This window comes from Scylla paramamosain, chromosome 14 (assembly GCF_035594125.1).
Source record: "Scylla paramamosain isolate STU-SP2022 chromosome 14, ASM3559412v1, whole genome shotgun sequence".
NCBI lineage: Eukaryota > Metazoa > Arthropoda > Malacostraca > Decapoda > Portunidae > Scylla > Scylla paramamosain.
In genome coordinates this window covers 18,863,719-18,879,835 of record NC_087164.1, presented here as the reverse complement: position 1 = coordinate 18,879,835, position 16,117 = coordinate 18,863,719, and the positions used below count along the sequence as shown (strand labels likewise).

General features: G+C 37.2%; 2 protein-coding genes across 7 annotated transcripts in view; one reads left to right on the top strand and one right to left on the bottom strand.

The window, feature by feature from the left end:
- Positions 1-4,774, top strand: part of LOC135106979 (uncharacterized) — a 105,219-nt gene extending 100,445 nt beyond the window's left edge. For 5 of the 6 annotated variants that reach the window (XM_064016459.1, XM_064016461.1, XM_064016460.1 and 2 more), the window contains one exon: positions 950-4,774. In XM_064016459.1, coding sequence (XP_063872529.1) covers positions 950-1,049 — 100 coding nt within the window. In that variant the 3' untranslated portion in view covers positions 1,050-4,774. The remainder of the gene's footprint in view (positions 1-949) is intronic. The other variant, XM_064016465.1, reaches the window with a different exon arrangement.
- On the bottom strand, positions 4,563-10,860 carry LOC135106980 (fatty acid-binding protein-like). Its single transcript, XM_064016466.1, has 4 exons — positions 10,702-10,860; positions 6,750-6,925; positions 6,527-6,631; positions 4,563-4,788 (listed from the first exon to the last, which is right to left on the bottom strand). Exons 1-4 carry the CDS (start codon positions 10,772-10,774, stop codon positions 4,738-4,740), a joined length of 405 nt encoding a protein of 134 aa, XP_063872536.1. The 5' UTR covers positions 10,775-10,860; the 3' UTR covers positions 4,563-4,737.
- Positions 10,861-16,117: the final 5,257 nt, after the last annotated feature.

Below are 16,117 nucleotides of genomic sequence, written 5' to 3'. Positions count from 1 at the left end.
ATTTTTTAATGCTTTGCTAGAAATATAAGGTTTCTTTTAGCAGAATGAAGACTTAACAGATACTGCTAAAATTTGTGAGATTGGAGCAGAGAAGAACAAAATTGTAAAACTTGTGACATGATTCTTAATGGATTATGATAGACAGGTTGATACAATTGCCCACATCATACATGCTAATACCTCAGTGATTATTTATAAGGTGTGTCATTTTATCACTACCGTCCATCGAATGCCTTATTGAATTAGTCATTGTAAGTGAATGTTTTCTATTGGGAGTATACGAGTACTCCTCACACTGTTTAATAAGTCATTCTGTCCAAGAATTCCGTCCAAGGTAACAATTATAGGCAAGAAGTGCCCATTGTAGCCTTTTGTGCATATCTCCCTTTTCTTTAGTCACTTACTTGCTGCTTTTTTCATATTTCATTTATGTTTTTCTTCTCCATTTTCTGACCTTACAGGTGGTCTCTCTATAACCCAAACAGCTTCTAGTCCAGTACAAATATATGTGATTATGCAGCATGTTTTAAAAAATCTATACATAGATACATGTTCATTGTTATTTATCTGTCTTCTCTTTCATTCTTACATATGTTTACCCTAGTTTTCTATATTTACATCCCATCCCACTACTACTCTTCATTAATTGAAGATTCTTACTGTGCTTTCTGAGGCACATTCACAAGTTTTCACACCCAATTCTACCTTGTTTATACTGTGTATCTCTCAGCTATTTCTTCCAGTTGCTGAATAATCATTTTTTTGCACTTAATCTCATTGTCAATTTAATATATATATTTTTTTAAGTAGATATATTGGTGCTCTGATTTACCTTGGCTCATTCATCATCATCATCATCATAACTTATCTTTTTGTGTACTGAGAATCTCATGAAAAGAAATCAATTACAGATGTAATATCATATTGTATCTATTTATCTATATACCAGGCCAGCAGTCCCACACAGGGTGGCCCAGACAAAGCACCTCACACTCATGCATTCATCATTCACACCTTTAGTCCTGTCAGCCCCTGGTGGAAAGGGCTAGTCTTGTGGATCATCCTATTACGCCCCAGGATCTTAGGCATAGCACAGCTGGCCACATACTTCCACAGCAAGTTTACCATATCCTCAAAGGACTTTTCATTTTTGCCATGTAACACCTTCCCCTTCTCACTTGATCTATTCCTTACATAATGTTATTTTTCACACCGAAATTAGGACTTCCTCTCCTGATGTACCCTGTTATTCTTTTCTCGACAATATTTGTGTTATTTGTATACATTCCTAGTGATATTCATTCTATCTCTGAGAGCTGCTTCATACTCATTCTGCAGTTCACTTCATACATATGCTTTTCCATTCCATTTATATAATCTTGTGCATTTATTTACTATTTTGCTTTACCATTCTTCTAAGATGTAAAACTGTTTAAGGAAATGTCTCTAATACTTTGATTTCTTCTTTATGATCTTATTTAAGCTTCTACTCAAAAAGGTTTGTCTTGTGGACATTGCTCTTTGTGTTTTTATCAGCATTTTCCATATTTCATAAGATTAAGATATTTTTTCTCTTACATCACCTTACCATGGCACTTTATATTAATCTGAAGTGTATCCTTTTCAGAGATACAACATTTCAGATGTTGTTTCCCAGTATGTGGTCTAATTCATATAGTTAAAGAAAATAATGAGGTGAGTGACTGAAATGTGTCACTCCAACTCATTTTTCTACATTCTATTTGAATGCATGGAGTACTTTAGTGATTAACAAAACCTTAAAATTGCTGCTATTTGGCTTTATCTTTTTGTTTGTTCTTTTATGAGTCCATTTATAGATGTATATAGTGTTTAGTTCCTTATGAGCCATTTCATCTTTAGTGTCCATTTGAAATTATTAACAGACAATAAGTGGCATGGCTGATACTAGTGCATTCAACATTAGTGTCTGTACATTGATAAACTGTTTGCAACAAGCATAATGATTCAGGAGTATTTTTCCTGTGAAAGCTTTGGGTCAACTGATAAAGAACATTTAAAAGTAGTACTTACACATGTACCTATACTTAACTTTTTTGGAGGTAATTTGTTTTCTCATACATTTGATAATGTATCCTTGACTGAATATTTATGATGATTGCCAGAAGTGTGTGTGTGTGTGTGTGTGTGTGTGTGTGTGTGTGTGTGTGTGTGTGTGTGTGTGTTTATGTTGTGTTTATGGCATTTGCATAGCTGGGCGTTATCACGATAATTTCTAACAATAACAACATTGGGTTATCAGTTATCCAATGATTATTTTTTTCTGTATTATCAATTCATCAGTATCACTGATACTTTTGGTTCCAAACTAGGAATAATCATTAATTTGAAGTTTTAAACTTTCAAAATCAAATTAAATTATTTTACTAAAAACTGTACTTTTCATTTGTGAAGAGACAGGATAAACATTGAATTTGAAGCCTTTTTTGTAAGATTTTTCTAAGTTTTCAAAGATAAAGATTAAAATAAAGATTTGGATTTATAAATTTTTTTATTCAAAATGTCAATATCATTATTGCTAGTATCAGAATTTTGGATGTGTCAGTTTATCAGCTATTGGGTGATAAATTTATGATCATTTATCAGTTATCAGTCATCACTGATAAAGTTATACTTATCAATTTATTAGTTATCATGATAAATTTTTATTGTTATTGTGCCCAGCTGTGGATATTTGCATGTATCTAAGACAGAGTTAATCTTTAGTACAAAACTTACTTATTAGTTTTTTCATAGATTTTGTAGATTATTGTAATGTGATCTTGTTATTTAAAGTTCCTTGTTTGTGTTCATGAAATACAAATGATGATTTGAGCTGATATGAAGTTGTGATCCAAACTTCAAATTTAATCTTGTAAAAAGCTTACAGTTATCTCCCAGACCAAACTCCATGTCATTCCAAAGTCTAGACATCCATATCTCCCAGGTTTCTCACTATCTGTCAAGTGATGATGGACAAGTTCCTTGATATCCACAAGGAAACCAAAGACAATATTGATTTTTGGTTAATGAAAATGTCTATATAAGGGATGAGCACATCATTTGGTAATGATAAAGCACCACTGAGTTGAAATGAATTATCTAATCACTAGCAGTTAATTAAGTTTAATGTGAAGTGCAGTCAGTCCTTGCAATATTGTTAGGCTTGTGTAGTGTAAAGCGATGAATTATATTTTCCAGAAACATTATATTTTTAGCTACAGTAGTGTAAATGTCACATTTGGAGTTCAGTGTGTTTCACTTTCTGTATTATATATGAACTTGTTCTTATACTGAAAGATTTTCATGTATGAGTATTTGAAATAAATTAAGAAATGAAGTACCACTTATTTAACCATTAACAAAGAGTCAATTTTCCTTTGTTTTCAGTCACTGAACACCAGAAAATATGTACAATGATATTTTAGTGTATTGTTATGACAAAGATTTATGCACACACACACACACACACACACACTTTTTTTTATTTTTTTTTTTTTTTTGAATAGAGAGCATTTGTAAATGTGTCAGGAATGACATGGACCTCCGACAATATCAAGGGTCTCACACAGGTGTGGAACAACCATATGTGGTTGTAGGGGAGAGTACTTGTTATGAAGGAGCCTTGTTCTAGACCAAACTTTCCAAGCTGTGCAAATGATCTCTGTAAAGTGAGGATAGAAGTACTTCTCTTCTCAGTTTGTTGGCCAAGTGGCTACAGGATTGATGTGAATGAGTGTAAATGTGAAAGTTGAGTGCCTTGTCTTGGCTACCCCTCTTTTTTGGGGGATACAGCCTTGGTATATGTATGTATGTATTCTTATTAATGTTTTAGCATTTTCAACTAGATTAAGAGTACCTAAATGAGTGGCTTGCACCTTATCCCTTATGTCTTTTTAGATTAACCTAGTGGTGCTGTGCCTTCCACAACTAACACTATTTAAATCCACCTCACTTGAGAATGATAACTGATGCATTCATATTAAACAATAGGAGAACAGAACAGATGCATTGTAAAGTGGCTTGTCAGAGTGAGGAGTGACTGTGTTAGAGCTGGATGTGGAGATGTGTACAGTATTAGTGTGGTAGCATGACAGAGGAAGGATGCTGAAGTGGTCAAATTATTCTGCCACAGATAGCTGAGAATAAAATTTTATGAGAATAAGGAAAATATGTTCATGTCACACCACCAAATTGACTTTCACCTTATTGTGTCTTAAGAAGACAAGTTGTAACTGAGCATTTTTGTGTATGTCATCAGCATCCAGGTGGTTATTCTATTCACATACTATATAATCATAATCATACATCCCTATACATTATGCATTGTACTGGTGCTAGGTCTTCTTGCAAATTCCTTAAGCTGTATTGAAGCATAGATCACAGCCATCCTTGAAACATGCACAGTTACAAAATTAACAATAAGTATGTGATAATATCATATAAACCTATTTATATTGTTGTAATTGCTTAACTACTGTGTTACTACTGCTGCTCACATATCCTCATTTAAGTAAATGCTTGAAAGTTAAGAAAACTATTCATATATTTTAAAGTTATATTTTATCCTTCATACTACATAAAAGAGCACATTGTTGTTATTGTGTTGTCCATGAGGATGGCATTCTGATTATTATTATTAGTAGTTTGCATTTGATTATTAGTCCTGACTCCAGCTGCTGTTTCATTAAGCTTGTAGTGACTCGGGTGTTGGTGAGCTTACTGTCGCTTGTAGGTACGCTTTGACACCACGCCATCACACTCCGCTATCTGCAAGTTCATGATTGTTGTAGTCCATGTATGGCAGAGACAATAACCATAGTCAAGTAATATACCATACTTACTTCCACAGTGCTTTTGTGTTTACTGTTTTCCCCTCTGATCTGCTGACATTCTCCTTACAAACCTTGACTACTGGCAGATTCTAAGAAGATCAGAGGATTTAAGATTGAGGGGAAACAAAGCACAGTGAAAGTAATCGTGATCATGACTGTACAATTCCAAGCAACAGAAGTATGAGGTATAACAAGTAGTTGTATATGGTTGTGTGTTGAATCAAGACAATCATTATCTTCAGTAATCATGGACTATAATTTCAGATGTTTTATCATCTTACTTCAATTACTTTTAATATCTCTAGGGTTCTAGTGGAAGTTGTTGGGATTTCATGGATGTTTTCATGATTCTAGTAATACTTTGATTTTTCATCATCAGTGAAAAAAGCAGTAAAAAATATAATATAAATATATAAATATAATGTAAATTATCGATGATAATTAAAGATAAAGTTCCTTGATAACAGACTGGAACTATAAGGCACTCAGAGAATGCGTGCTTCCGTCAACGCCATACTTTTTGAAAGGTGGCAAATACTTCACTTAGACTTATGGAAAATTTGACCCTTGAGAAATATGTGAGAGCTTGGAAAAAAAAATAAAAATCTAGGGCTGCATGCATTGGACTTCAAACTTAGTTTATTGTTCCTCGACGCAGAACACGCCGTTGATAACTTTGTGAGATATGTTGACGGACAAACAGTTACACAAACTTGAGTGGACAACTACTTCAGTCACCGAGAGTATTATTGCTTTTGCGAGTCAGGAAAGATGACTGGAGTTAAACTCAAGAGTGCTCCAGAATAATCTTGTTTTCTAGAGTTTTCCATCTTGACAATACATCATCAGGCTCTTGAATACTTCTATCTTGCGCAATGAGTATTTCCCACAGTATGTATAGGAATGATAAGAGACTAATTAATAGCGATACGAAGATGTACATGAATTGGAGGCTCTGTTATGATTAAACTCGAATGTAGAGGGTATAAAGCGAAAGCATTGCTGTATTTCTAGGAGCTTTTTGGTATAACTGTAATATGTACTGGTCTGTACAGACGACGGCACATATTAACCTCAGATGTGTGATAAGCAGCAAAGTATTACAATTTCTGCCTTAGGGATGAAATTATAGTTAACCCTTATCATCATATCAGTCGCACTGTAGTTTAGTCAAGATGCATTTTACCTGTAATTTTTCAGCCACTGCCTCGAAGGACCGCATCTGGTCAGCAAAATTTGTATCTCCGAAGTCAGGGATGAAAATGATTGATTCTGACATTAACGATGGGAAAAAATGGCGTTTCCAACTGAATACTTTAGGTGAAGAAACAAAGAAACTAAATCTTATCAAATCCTCATCAGGCCTGACTACTCATCACACAAAACACTACATCACCCAGATTTGCTAGATTCACTCCTACAAGTATAAGGCTTGTATTTTTAAACAATGTTCTTTTATTATAATTATTTTCAAAGGCCACAAAGATGACTCGTAGAATTCTCATGGGTCTTTCCCCCTTTGAAGATGCAGAATCTTTGATAAATTTTCATTAGAATCATGAAAACGTCCTTGAAGACTCAAGGAAGTTTCGAGGGCTTGCTAAAAGAAGTCATGATGGAAACTCGACAAGATTCAGGAAAATGGAGCCCATCGCCTCCCTATAGTCACTCACCGTGATCATCTCATTATCGTTGAATTCCCTCACGTACTTCGCACTCTTGCCCTTCAGCGCGTTTTGCATCTGGGTCAGCTTATTCCCTTCCAGCGTGAACACCGTCTGTGGGGAGGCAGGGCATTAGTCTTGGCCGCGACGCTCCTAAACATACATGTACTATATACAAACAGTTTTAACTCCGCATACCACCAACACCTGCACCACCGCCACCGCCACTCACCTTACATTCCCGGCCGTCGAGTGTGGTTTCGGTAATTTCTTCTCCCAGCTTGAATTTGACTTCGGTGGTCTTCAGGGTGGAGACTGTTTTCATGACCCACGTCCCGTCGTCGCCCACGGAGAACTCTACGGTAGGCTTGCTGCTGGAGCCAAGCTTCCTCAGCATGATTCCAACACCTGCCGGGGACAGGAGGGAGTGTGTTAGTTCTAGAATAGTAAGAGAAGTTTTAGGTTTGGCAGCGACTTGTGGATCTAAAATAGTTGCGGGTAGTGACAGTTTGTGTATAAGATGCTTGTCTATTATACTCTCTTCATCCCTTCGTTGGTAATGGTCGGATCATTAAATAAATCTTTTCCCCCTTCACTTCGCATTTCGCAAGGTGCAGTCACCCCTACGAGTTGAAAAAAAAAAAAAAAAACCTACAGTTTTCTACTCGACGAAGTTCTTTAGGGAATGGAATGCTTAACGATAGGTTATTATTAGTTGAGGTAAAAGTTAGTTTATGAGGTGGTACTATATCCGCAATATAAGTAGGGCATTAGCCTCCATGTGTGTGTGTGTGTTTAAGTGCTGCTGAGTGGACTGTCATCGGCCAGCCCAGGAAGCCTTCACACACAGCTCCGTCGGCGGCCGCGGTCTTGCGAAACTATAAACAAAGTATGCTAGTTATGGTGGCGCGTAAACAAACGATGCTCACATTACTCTTTCCTGCCTACACAACCTCTCTCTCTCTCTCTCTCTCTCTCTCTCTCTCTCTCTCTCTCTCTGCGAAAGTATGGTGAAATGAGAGCAAATAACTAGTGAAGTGCATAACACTGTGGCATATGCACTCTTCTAACTCACCGTATATAACAAAAAGCATGAAGTTTTTTTGCATCCTATCTTACTTCAGCACTTAAGTGCATAACCCAACTCTTTAACAAACGGCTATATGTGATCTAGAGGTCTTGTTTTACCCCATCATTCAAGAGGTCAAAGGTTAGATTCCCTCTGGAGTTCAAGTTTATAATGTTTCCGCTTCAATTAATTTCTCACGTTATGACTGAAGAAAGCGATGCCGTGGTGTACTTTCGAACTGGATTGGGCTGTGTTTTTTTATTAATTCCCTGCGTGCCGCTGTTATGTCTGGGATGAAAAGGTTTTCACTCATAGACAAGGTGCCGCTTTGTTTTACTTGAGTGTCTAGTACGGTCTTGATATTTCGTTGAAAAATCAAACTTGTTATATAGTGATATTTTGAAAGTAGTAGTAGTGATTGTAATGATAGTAGTAATGATATTTTCTAGTCAGTTTTCGACTTTAATATAGTTTGTATGGCATCACCGAGTATTTCAATGACTGGCTTTATTTACTGTACAAAATCAGCAGCGACTTTTCGATTTATGCATGACCACTATTCTTGCATCCTGTAAAAGCAGTACAATCTTTCATCATTATCATTTAAATGTGTAAAACGAAATCATATCAAATTTTTGCGCGAAATGAATAGCGTCAGTGATATGAGAATAGTAATGATAATAGAGGACAAAAGCAACAGCAATGATGATAATGGTAGATAATAATAATAATAATAATAATGTGACGGGTGATAAGCGCTGGGGGCGAGAGATCAAGTCCCCAAGTCAAGCCATCGGTCACATGAACACAGCATGTTCTTGGGTAAATGCAACCACGCTCACCCTTGTTGACGTCAGCACGGGGTGGCACGGGCAGGGTCAGGGGCTCCGGTTGTGACAGGGAGCTTGGGAGACAACAGTTATCGGTCACGGAAAAAGAGAGATAGAGAGAGAGAGGAGGAAGGGAGGGGGATGAAGAGTGATAACCGTTTGAAGGTCATGGTTACTGCGTTGCTGTGTTCTGGTGACACGTAGGAACAAATGAATTTATGTACAATGTGTGCGATAAGTGGCCACTCGTTGTTGCGTTAAAAATTACCGTCAGGCAATCAATAAAACACATGCGTAGTAGTAGTTGACTGATTGAATTGTATGTATCAGTTGTTACCAATATATGCACGTTATCTTTACTGTATATCCGCTATCTTGTAAATATTCATAAAGCCGTTTAGGCCTTTTTTGTAAGTGTGTGAATATTATGGAAAGCGACTTACTGTAATGAAAGAGAATCGTTATTGGCAGGAATGATAAGAGTAAGGATTATTTTCAGATTCAAGCACCACTGATAAACGTTTCGTATTGTCTATGAGTATAGTATTGATAAGCAGTATTGACTGAAGAGAGTATGCGAATGAATATCTCTTTCTATCTATCTATCTGCATATGCACGTGGTATATATTTACCTACAACAAAAACTTAATTCTAAATGGCGTGCAGGACAGACAATGAAACTGTTAGAAACGTATCATACAATTTCCTAAATTGTAACACACGAGGCTGAAATATTTTCCTCTATGACAAGTCCAGTATTAGTTATCAAGGAGCGATAACTCAGTGGCATCAGTACGTCCCTCCCAACCCGGTGCCGATTGTTCCCTGGTGGGCCGTTAGTGGTGAGTGATAAGATACGAGCCGAGCCAAGTTCACAGGTCACACACACACACACACACACACACACACACACACCAACTTGTCCATTATATTATTTTTTTTATTACTAGTATTGTTCTTTCTTCTCCTCCTCTTCTTTATCAAAATTTCTACTAATTTGAGCAACTAGACATCTGCTCTCTCTTCTGTTTATCACACGCTTAACTTTAAAAGCTTATATTTTCATAAAACAGTTTTCATTGTTAGTAAACGATATATTATTATTATTATTATCATTATTATTACTACTACTACTACTACTACTACTACTACTACTACTACTACTACTACTACTACTACTACCACTACTACTACTACTACTACTATACGAATGATAAGTCACTCATCATACAGAAAACAAATAACTGATCAAAAAAAAATATTTACTTCTTGGTGACCGACACGCATATAACGCTTCTGATCAAAAGCTCGTGTCAGGGTTAAATTGTAGTCTTTGCTAGGGATCCACCGAGATGACAGGAATACGGCTGAGAGAATGGCATCTACGTACACATTTATCGAAACACTCATTTCTATCCTCTGCCACCCTCCCTCTGATCAGCAGACGTAATAAGTTGTTGTGTCTTTCCTTACTAACTCGTCATAAGGAAGACGCTGTATCAATAGACTCGTTTGCTGCATTACATTTGATCACAAGGACGTGTTTTCTCTTTCTGGTCAATTCAAGTGAGTCCTGATTAGAGAGCCACTGCGTTCACTTGCTAGAGAGTCAGTGGGGACGCACAGGTTCCGTTTCCCTTTTGGCTTTGGTAGCATCTTCCTGGGACCGTGTTCTCAAATGTGTCGTCGTCGCATCTTGACTATTTTTAACAGGATTTAGTGGAAGTTATTAGGATTTTCTGAGGCGTTTTCATGATTCTAGTTGTAGTTAAATAAGGATTTTGCATTGTTAGTGCGATAACACTCATGAGAACCTGACTTATCATTTCTGTAACTTTGGAGAATAGTCCTACTGAGAGGACTGAGAGAACAAAATCTTTGTAAAATAACGCCACTGACTCGTTTCATATTGTACTGGCAGTTTTTGCACTTGTATATTGCATGCTTTTAGCTTTGTTGACTCTCCATCTCGTGGGAGCTGAATGACAATTTGCGTGTTATTTGCATTAAAATAAAGATCAAAGTCGGAGGCAGTTGTTTTAGAGCATTATTTTTATCACGTAGATTGTAAAGAAAAAGATTGTGTTTTTTATTAAATACACGTAGTCTTAAACGCAACCTAGGAATTGCACTGGGCTTATACTTTACAATGGACAGTGCCAATGTCAGCTTAGAGAAAGAGACCACGATCCCTCAGCATCCCAACATCACCCGATCACCACCGCCATCACCACCACTCATCACACACAACACTAAAACTGAAAAAGGGCGTTCATAAATTTACCAAGTGCCTTCATGAACTCCTCGAAGTTCTCAGAAGTCTCCAGGAGGAATTTTCCATCGAAAGGAGGAGCCATGGTGGGCGGTGTGGCTGGCGGACGTGGGTGCAGGTGCGGGTGTCACGAGGGCTGGCGGAGAGTGATGGGTGGGAGCGGCGTGGGAGGTCTTATAGTCTCCGCTAGCTTCCCACCCGCCCTTCCCTCCCCTCTCAAACCTCCCCCATATTACTCACTTGGACATGATAGGGTGCTTCTGAGTGGGAGCAATGCTGACACTTCTCACAGTATTCGGTAAAATGCATTGATAAAATTGTTTTCACATTAATTGGTGCAACATGCGGCTGAATGTTTTATTACATCCTAGCTTCAGTCATATTAGAAAGGCGCAGAATCAAGTCCATTTTGTTGCATACAGAAATAAATAAATAAGAAAAGGTTAAGAGAAAATGCCGCAATGCATAAAATGTAACCACTGACGTGATTATTATTATTATTATTATTATTATTATTATTATTATTGTTATTATTGTTATTATTATTATTGTTTTATTTATTTATTTATCTATTTATTTTATTTTATTTATTTTTTGTCATTCATCTCTTCATTTTACTTTTTTTCGGCAACAATTTTAGAGCTCGTTTAATTTTCCTTGAGCTGCTGAGTGATGCATGAATATCTCCTACATGAGTGACTTAATGTTTCTTTGTGGACGGACGAACTTGTGAGGATAAAATAACATCTCAGAAATGTGATCTACTAATTTATTGACTGACATAATGCTGCTTCATAACTATGGATGCGTGGCAATGTTAGAATATCAGAGCGATTTAGATAGATTAGTTTGTATGGTGAATATTGCTGATATATATTTTTTTCTAAATCTTTTTTCACATTCCTTGACCAACCTTCTAAATAGCTTGACCCATGAAGTGTCACTCACCGCACCTCACCTTGCTCGGATCAAACGTATGTATGTAGATAATAACGATTTTTCAAACTACTTCTCCTCAAGCAGTGACCTTGCAAGCTTGGACAATGGGGTGCCACTCACTACACCTCATCCTCCTCAGATCCAAGGCAGATTTATGTAGACTGCACAATGCTTACAATACTTAAGCCAATAAGCGGATGAGAACATCGTCCTGTGGCAGTGTGGCAGTTCTCTTGTTCTCAACAGGTGGAATTGCTACTCCATGACTCGTGACAATGAGGGTAAGAGTGAATTATAAAGTATTATAGTGTGGGACTTATTCTTCATTCATCATATGCATCTAGTACGAGTGTCACTATCTCATGTCACATCACTACTACCACGCACCATCTCCGCGTCACGTGACTCACCATGTCGACTGTTGTATCTCCGCTTCCACTCCACCGTTCATCACTACTACTACTACTACTACTACTACTACTACTACTACTGCTAGTACCATTACTATTACTACTACTATTGCTGCTACTACTACTACTATTACCACTACTACTCATCCTCACCAACACTGTTTATGTGTCCTCACCACCAATTCTACTATATTTCTGCTAATTTATCCATTTCATCACTACGACTAATATATCTTTTACTTTCACACCACTACTACTGCTGGAACTGCACCACCACAGAAGTAACACCACCATAACTATTACTATAATTATAATGCTATAACTCCATTATCACTGAAGTATCGTCACCATCAACACCACTAACGTATCGTCATCATCACCACTGCTACCGTAACTCCACCATCTGTCACCACCACTGCTTTGTAAGTAAATAATTCACTAGACCCACCATAACACTTTGCCGCTTGAGTGATGTTACCCAACGCGTGACGTCACTGCATGAATAAGGGGAACAAAGGACGTGTTATCCTCATAAACAAAAGCTAAGTGATTTCTCAGTGATTTCTGGATTTTTGTTTGGATGAAGTGCACATCACGCGGCGCACTTACTGGTCTGGTTGTCCTTGTCATGAGTAGTGTGTAAGTGGACTACGTAAAAGATTCCTTAGTATTTATGTTTTTAATCAAAATGAAGATTATAAAATGAGGTTTTCTTTTTATAACTCGATTCTCTGAAAAAATAATTATAAAGAAAAAGAAACATAGGCAGTTTGTTAACGAGAGGAGCAGGTAAGCTCAATGTAAAAAGGGAATAGGTGGGAATTCACTCCATCTCTGCTGCTGTCTTATGAATTGTATATATTTTTTTTCTTTTTGTTTATTGTTTTTATTTATTTGCTTATTTATTTATTTATTTACTTATTTATTTTTTCTGATACTTTTTATTTAAATAAAATTTGTGTAATTTTACTTTTCCAGAGTGATTTGTCAAGCATCTTTCCATGGATAATGGTGGCAGCATCCCAAAATTAGGTTTCATTGCTGATTAGATGCAAGACAGCTATTGCCAGACAGACAGGTTGATCGACTGTCCATGTCTAGTTCTGATACCTACTTGTCGCGTGTGTGTTTGTGTGTGTGTATGTGTGTTAGTAGTAAGAGCTCGTGTTTTGAAACGCTTACGACTCTCACAAGTGCTGTTTTCCAAGGCCTCAGAGGTGGTTGTGGAGTTCAGAGGGATGCTTTTCTCACTGACAATATAGAATTTTAAGTATTACTAACATCATGAAAACCCTTGAAAACCATATTAATTTTCACTAGAGCCTGAAGAAAGTATTCAAGATAAGACCCCGAAACTTTTGGGAATATGGTGTAAGAGTATTGATACCAGCAGTAAATGCTGCAGCAGCAGTAGTAGTGGAGTGCACCAGGAACTTTTCTTTCGCAGCGTCGTCTGAATTCATGAAGTGAGTCACGTCCGGTGTTTGTGGGCACCACCGCGGCCTTGGCCGTGGTCTCTGGCTCACTCTGGCGGATGCAGTGGTCTAAAGTTTTTTTTTATTTGTTTCACTTTCCAGATGTTGTGTGTGTGTGTGTGTGTGTGTGTGTGTGTGTGTGTGTGTGTGTGTGTGTGTGTGTGTGTGTGTGTGTGTGTGTGTGTGTGTGTGTGTGTGTGCGCGCGCGTGCGTTTGTTTATATATATATATATATATATATATATATATATATATATATATATATATATATATATATATATATATATATATATATATATATATATATATATATATATATATATATATATATATATATATATATATATATATATATATATGCACGCACACACACACACACACACATACATACATACATACATACATACATACATACATACATACATACATGTATGCATACATATACTAGGTTGTTCTCAAATTCCCAGTGTGATGTGGCTACATGTAAGGATGAAGTGTTCCCATAGCCATGAACTTTGAGGGTTAGGAGTGTAAATAGTTTTTGACACTAAAGGAAGAGATAAGAAGTGTTCCCATAGCAGACCTGATAAGCTGGCGTCGATAAGATGATGAACATGCCTCCGACGGCTTAGGTGCCGCCGACTCTTACCTAACAAGCTGCTACGACTTATCTCATCTAAGAGAGGAAGTGAGGGATGACTTGTCTGATTTTGCTGCCTCTGTACATGTAGCATGCTTGTCTTCATGAATGTTGTACAAAATATATATTTTTTATATGTGTATGGAGGCTGGCCAATGACACAAAAATGAATGGGGAGGAAGTCCACTAAGTTGGTGCTTCCCCAAGAGACTAAAAAAAAAAAAAAAAAAACGGAGACCAGTTAAGTTTTGGAGTTTTTTTTTATACTCTTCTCTTGAATTCGTTTAAGTTTTTGAAAAAAAAAAAAAAAAAAAACAAGGAAAGGATTTCAGAGTTTACCAGTGACAGGGATGAAAGAGTGAAGATACTGGTTAACTCTTGCAATAGTGACGAGTGACAGATATACGTTAGGTTGGAGAATAGGACTTGAATCAGACTGTCCCAGCGTAGTGCAGAAAGGCTTGATTTTCACACGCATCACTCACCACCACTGTGTATACAATTAAGGAATATAATTAACCATTTTGTCTGTATCTACTGCTGGTCACTTCAAAAAGATTCTATGTTCTTACTTTAGCGCTGGTGATGTCCTTCTTAACACCTTAGCCCTATATCACCTCCATGAACATTTCACCTTTTATAATGTATACATTTACAGCACATTCATTGCGTGCTCTCAAGAAACCCTTAGATAAAAACTATTTCATTGCTATGTAGCGTACTGATCATTCTAGATTATGACGATAGAGACGTATGTTTGTACGCATGCAGAATTTTACCCCTCCTATTAAGGAACACGGTTATTGAAAAAAAAAACATAATATGAAATTCTAATTATTTTTCGTTTGACAGACTTTTTAGCGTTCCAGAGCCGGCGCTGCTACTCAAATGACGTCGTATATCAGTCCCAGAGTTCTGTAGCGTAGGGGTATCTGTTGTGGCGTTCCAATGGGCTGTGTGGATCTATAGTCTCTTCGGGATTTGTTTGGCAAAGAGTGCAGTGACCTCCCTCCGTGTGAGTCAGGCGCCACATGTTGCCAGGGCTCGGCCGGCGGGGAGGGTCACCGCTGGGCTGACACACTATACGTATATACTCACCTCCTCGTACACTCCTGCTCTCGACAGATAAAGCGGATACAACGTTAATTGATGTCCATTATGGCATCATATCTTACTGAGTGTAGAGTCGAAGCTTATCTCACACCGATAAGAGCATAATCACGCTATTTTATATGTAAACCTTGTTCCCAGGGGCGATGCGGCCACTTTCTGAGACTCTGCAAACTAGAGATGTATCGGATGTCAGAATTCAGAGATCCGCGGATGCGGATGTGCATGCAGATCTCATTTACACATATTTTGTGCATGTCAAAGCGGATGCGAATATCAGTTTCTACCAAACAGTGGATGCGGATGCGGATACCAAGCTATGACATCGTCACAGATGCGGATGCGGATGCAGATGTGTTCAGGATTTTGGTATAAAATCTCTATTAAGAAACAATTATTGCCAGATGGCCGCTGCGATAAGTGCTCAGGGTTGGCAGCTCATGTTTTTCAGTCTTATTTATTTATTTATTTATTTATTTATTTTACAATTCCACAGTATAAAGTTAAGCTCCAGACCCGTGGAAAAAAAAAAATTTTCATGACCAATAATAAACATCAACCCTTGCTCACAGTTGTATACCATATAACTTCCTGAGACATTTATTTTATTTTTCCACATTCGTCTTACTATGGTTATCATAATCTTCATAATTTTCTTTGATTATAGCACATCTATCTTCAAATTCTTATACTATATCATCCTAAGAGATTTTTATTTAGCCTTGTTTCACCCCTCAGTTCTTCTAGATGTCTCGTTTTATGAGAACAGTAACACTTTCCTAAATTATTCATATGCTATCGATATGCGGTGACTATCCCCAGTCAGAAGATACATTATTTTCATCATTATATCA

Excerpts from the sequence above, each read along its gene's own strand:
- LOC135106980 (XM_064016466.1), bottom strand. The coding sequence starts at position 10,774 with ATGGCTCCTCCTTTCGATGGAAAATTCCTCCTGGAGACTTCTGAGAAC. Across the intron at positions 6,926-10,701 it reads GGAGTTCATGAAGGCACTTG|GTGTTGGAATCATGCTGAGG; the intron begins GTAAATTTATGA and ends TGTCCCCGGCAG. Across the intron at positions 6,632-6,749 it reads TCGACGGCCGGGAATGTAAG|ACGGTGTTCACGCTGGAAGG; the intron begins GTGAGTGGCGGT and ends GCCTCCCCACAG.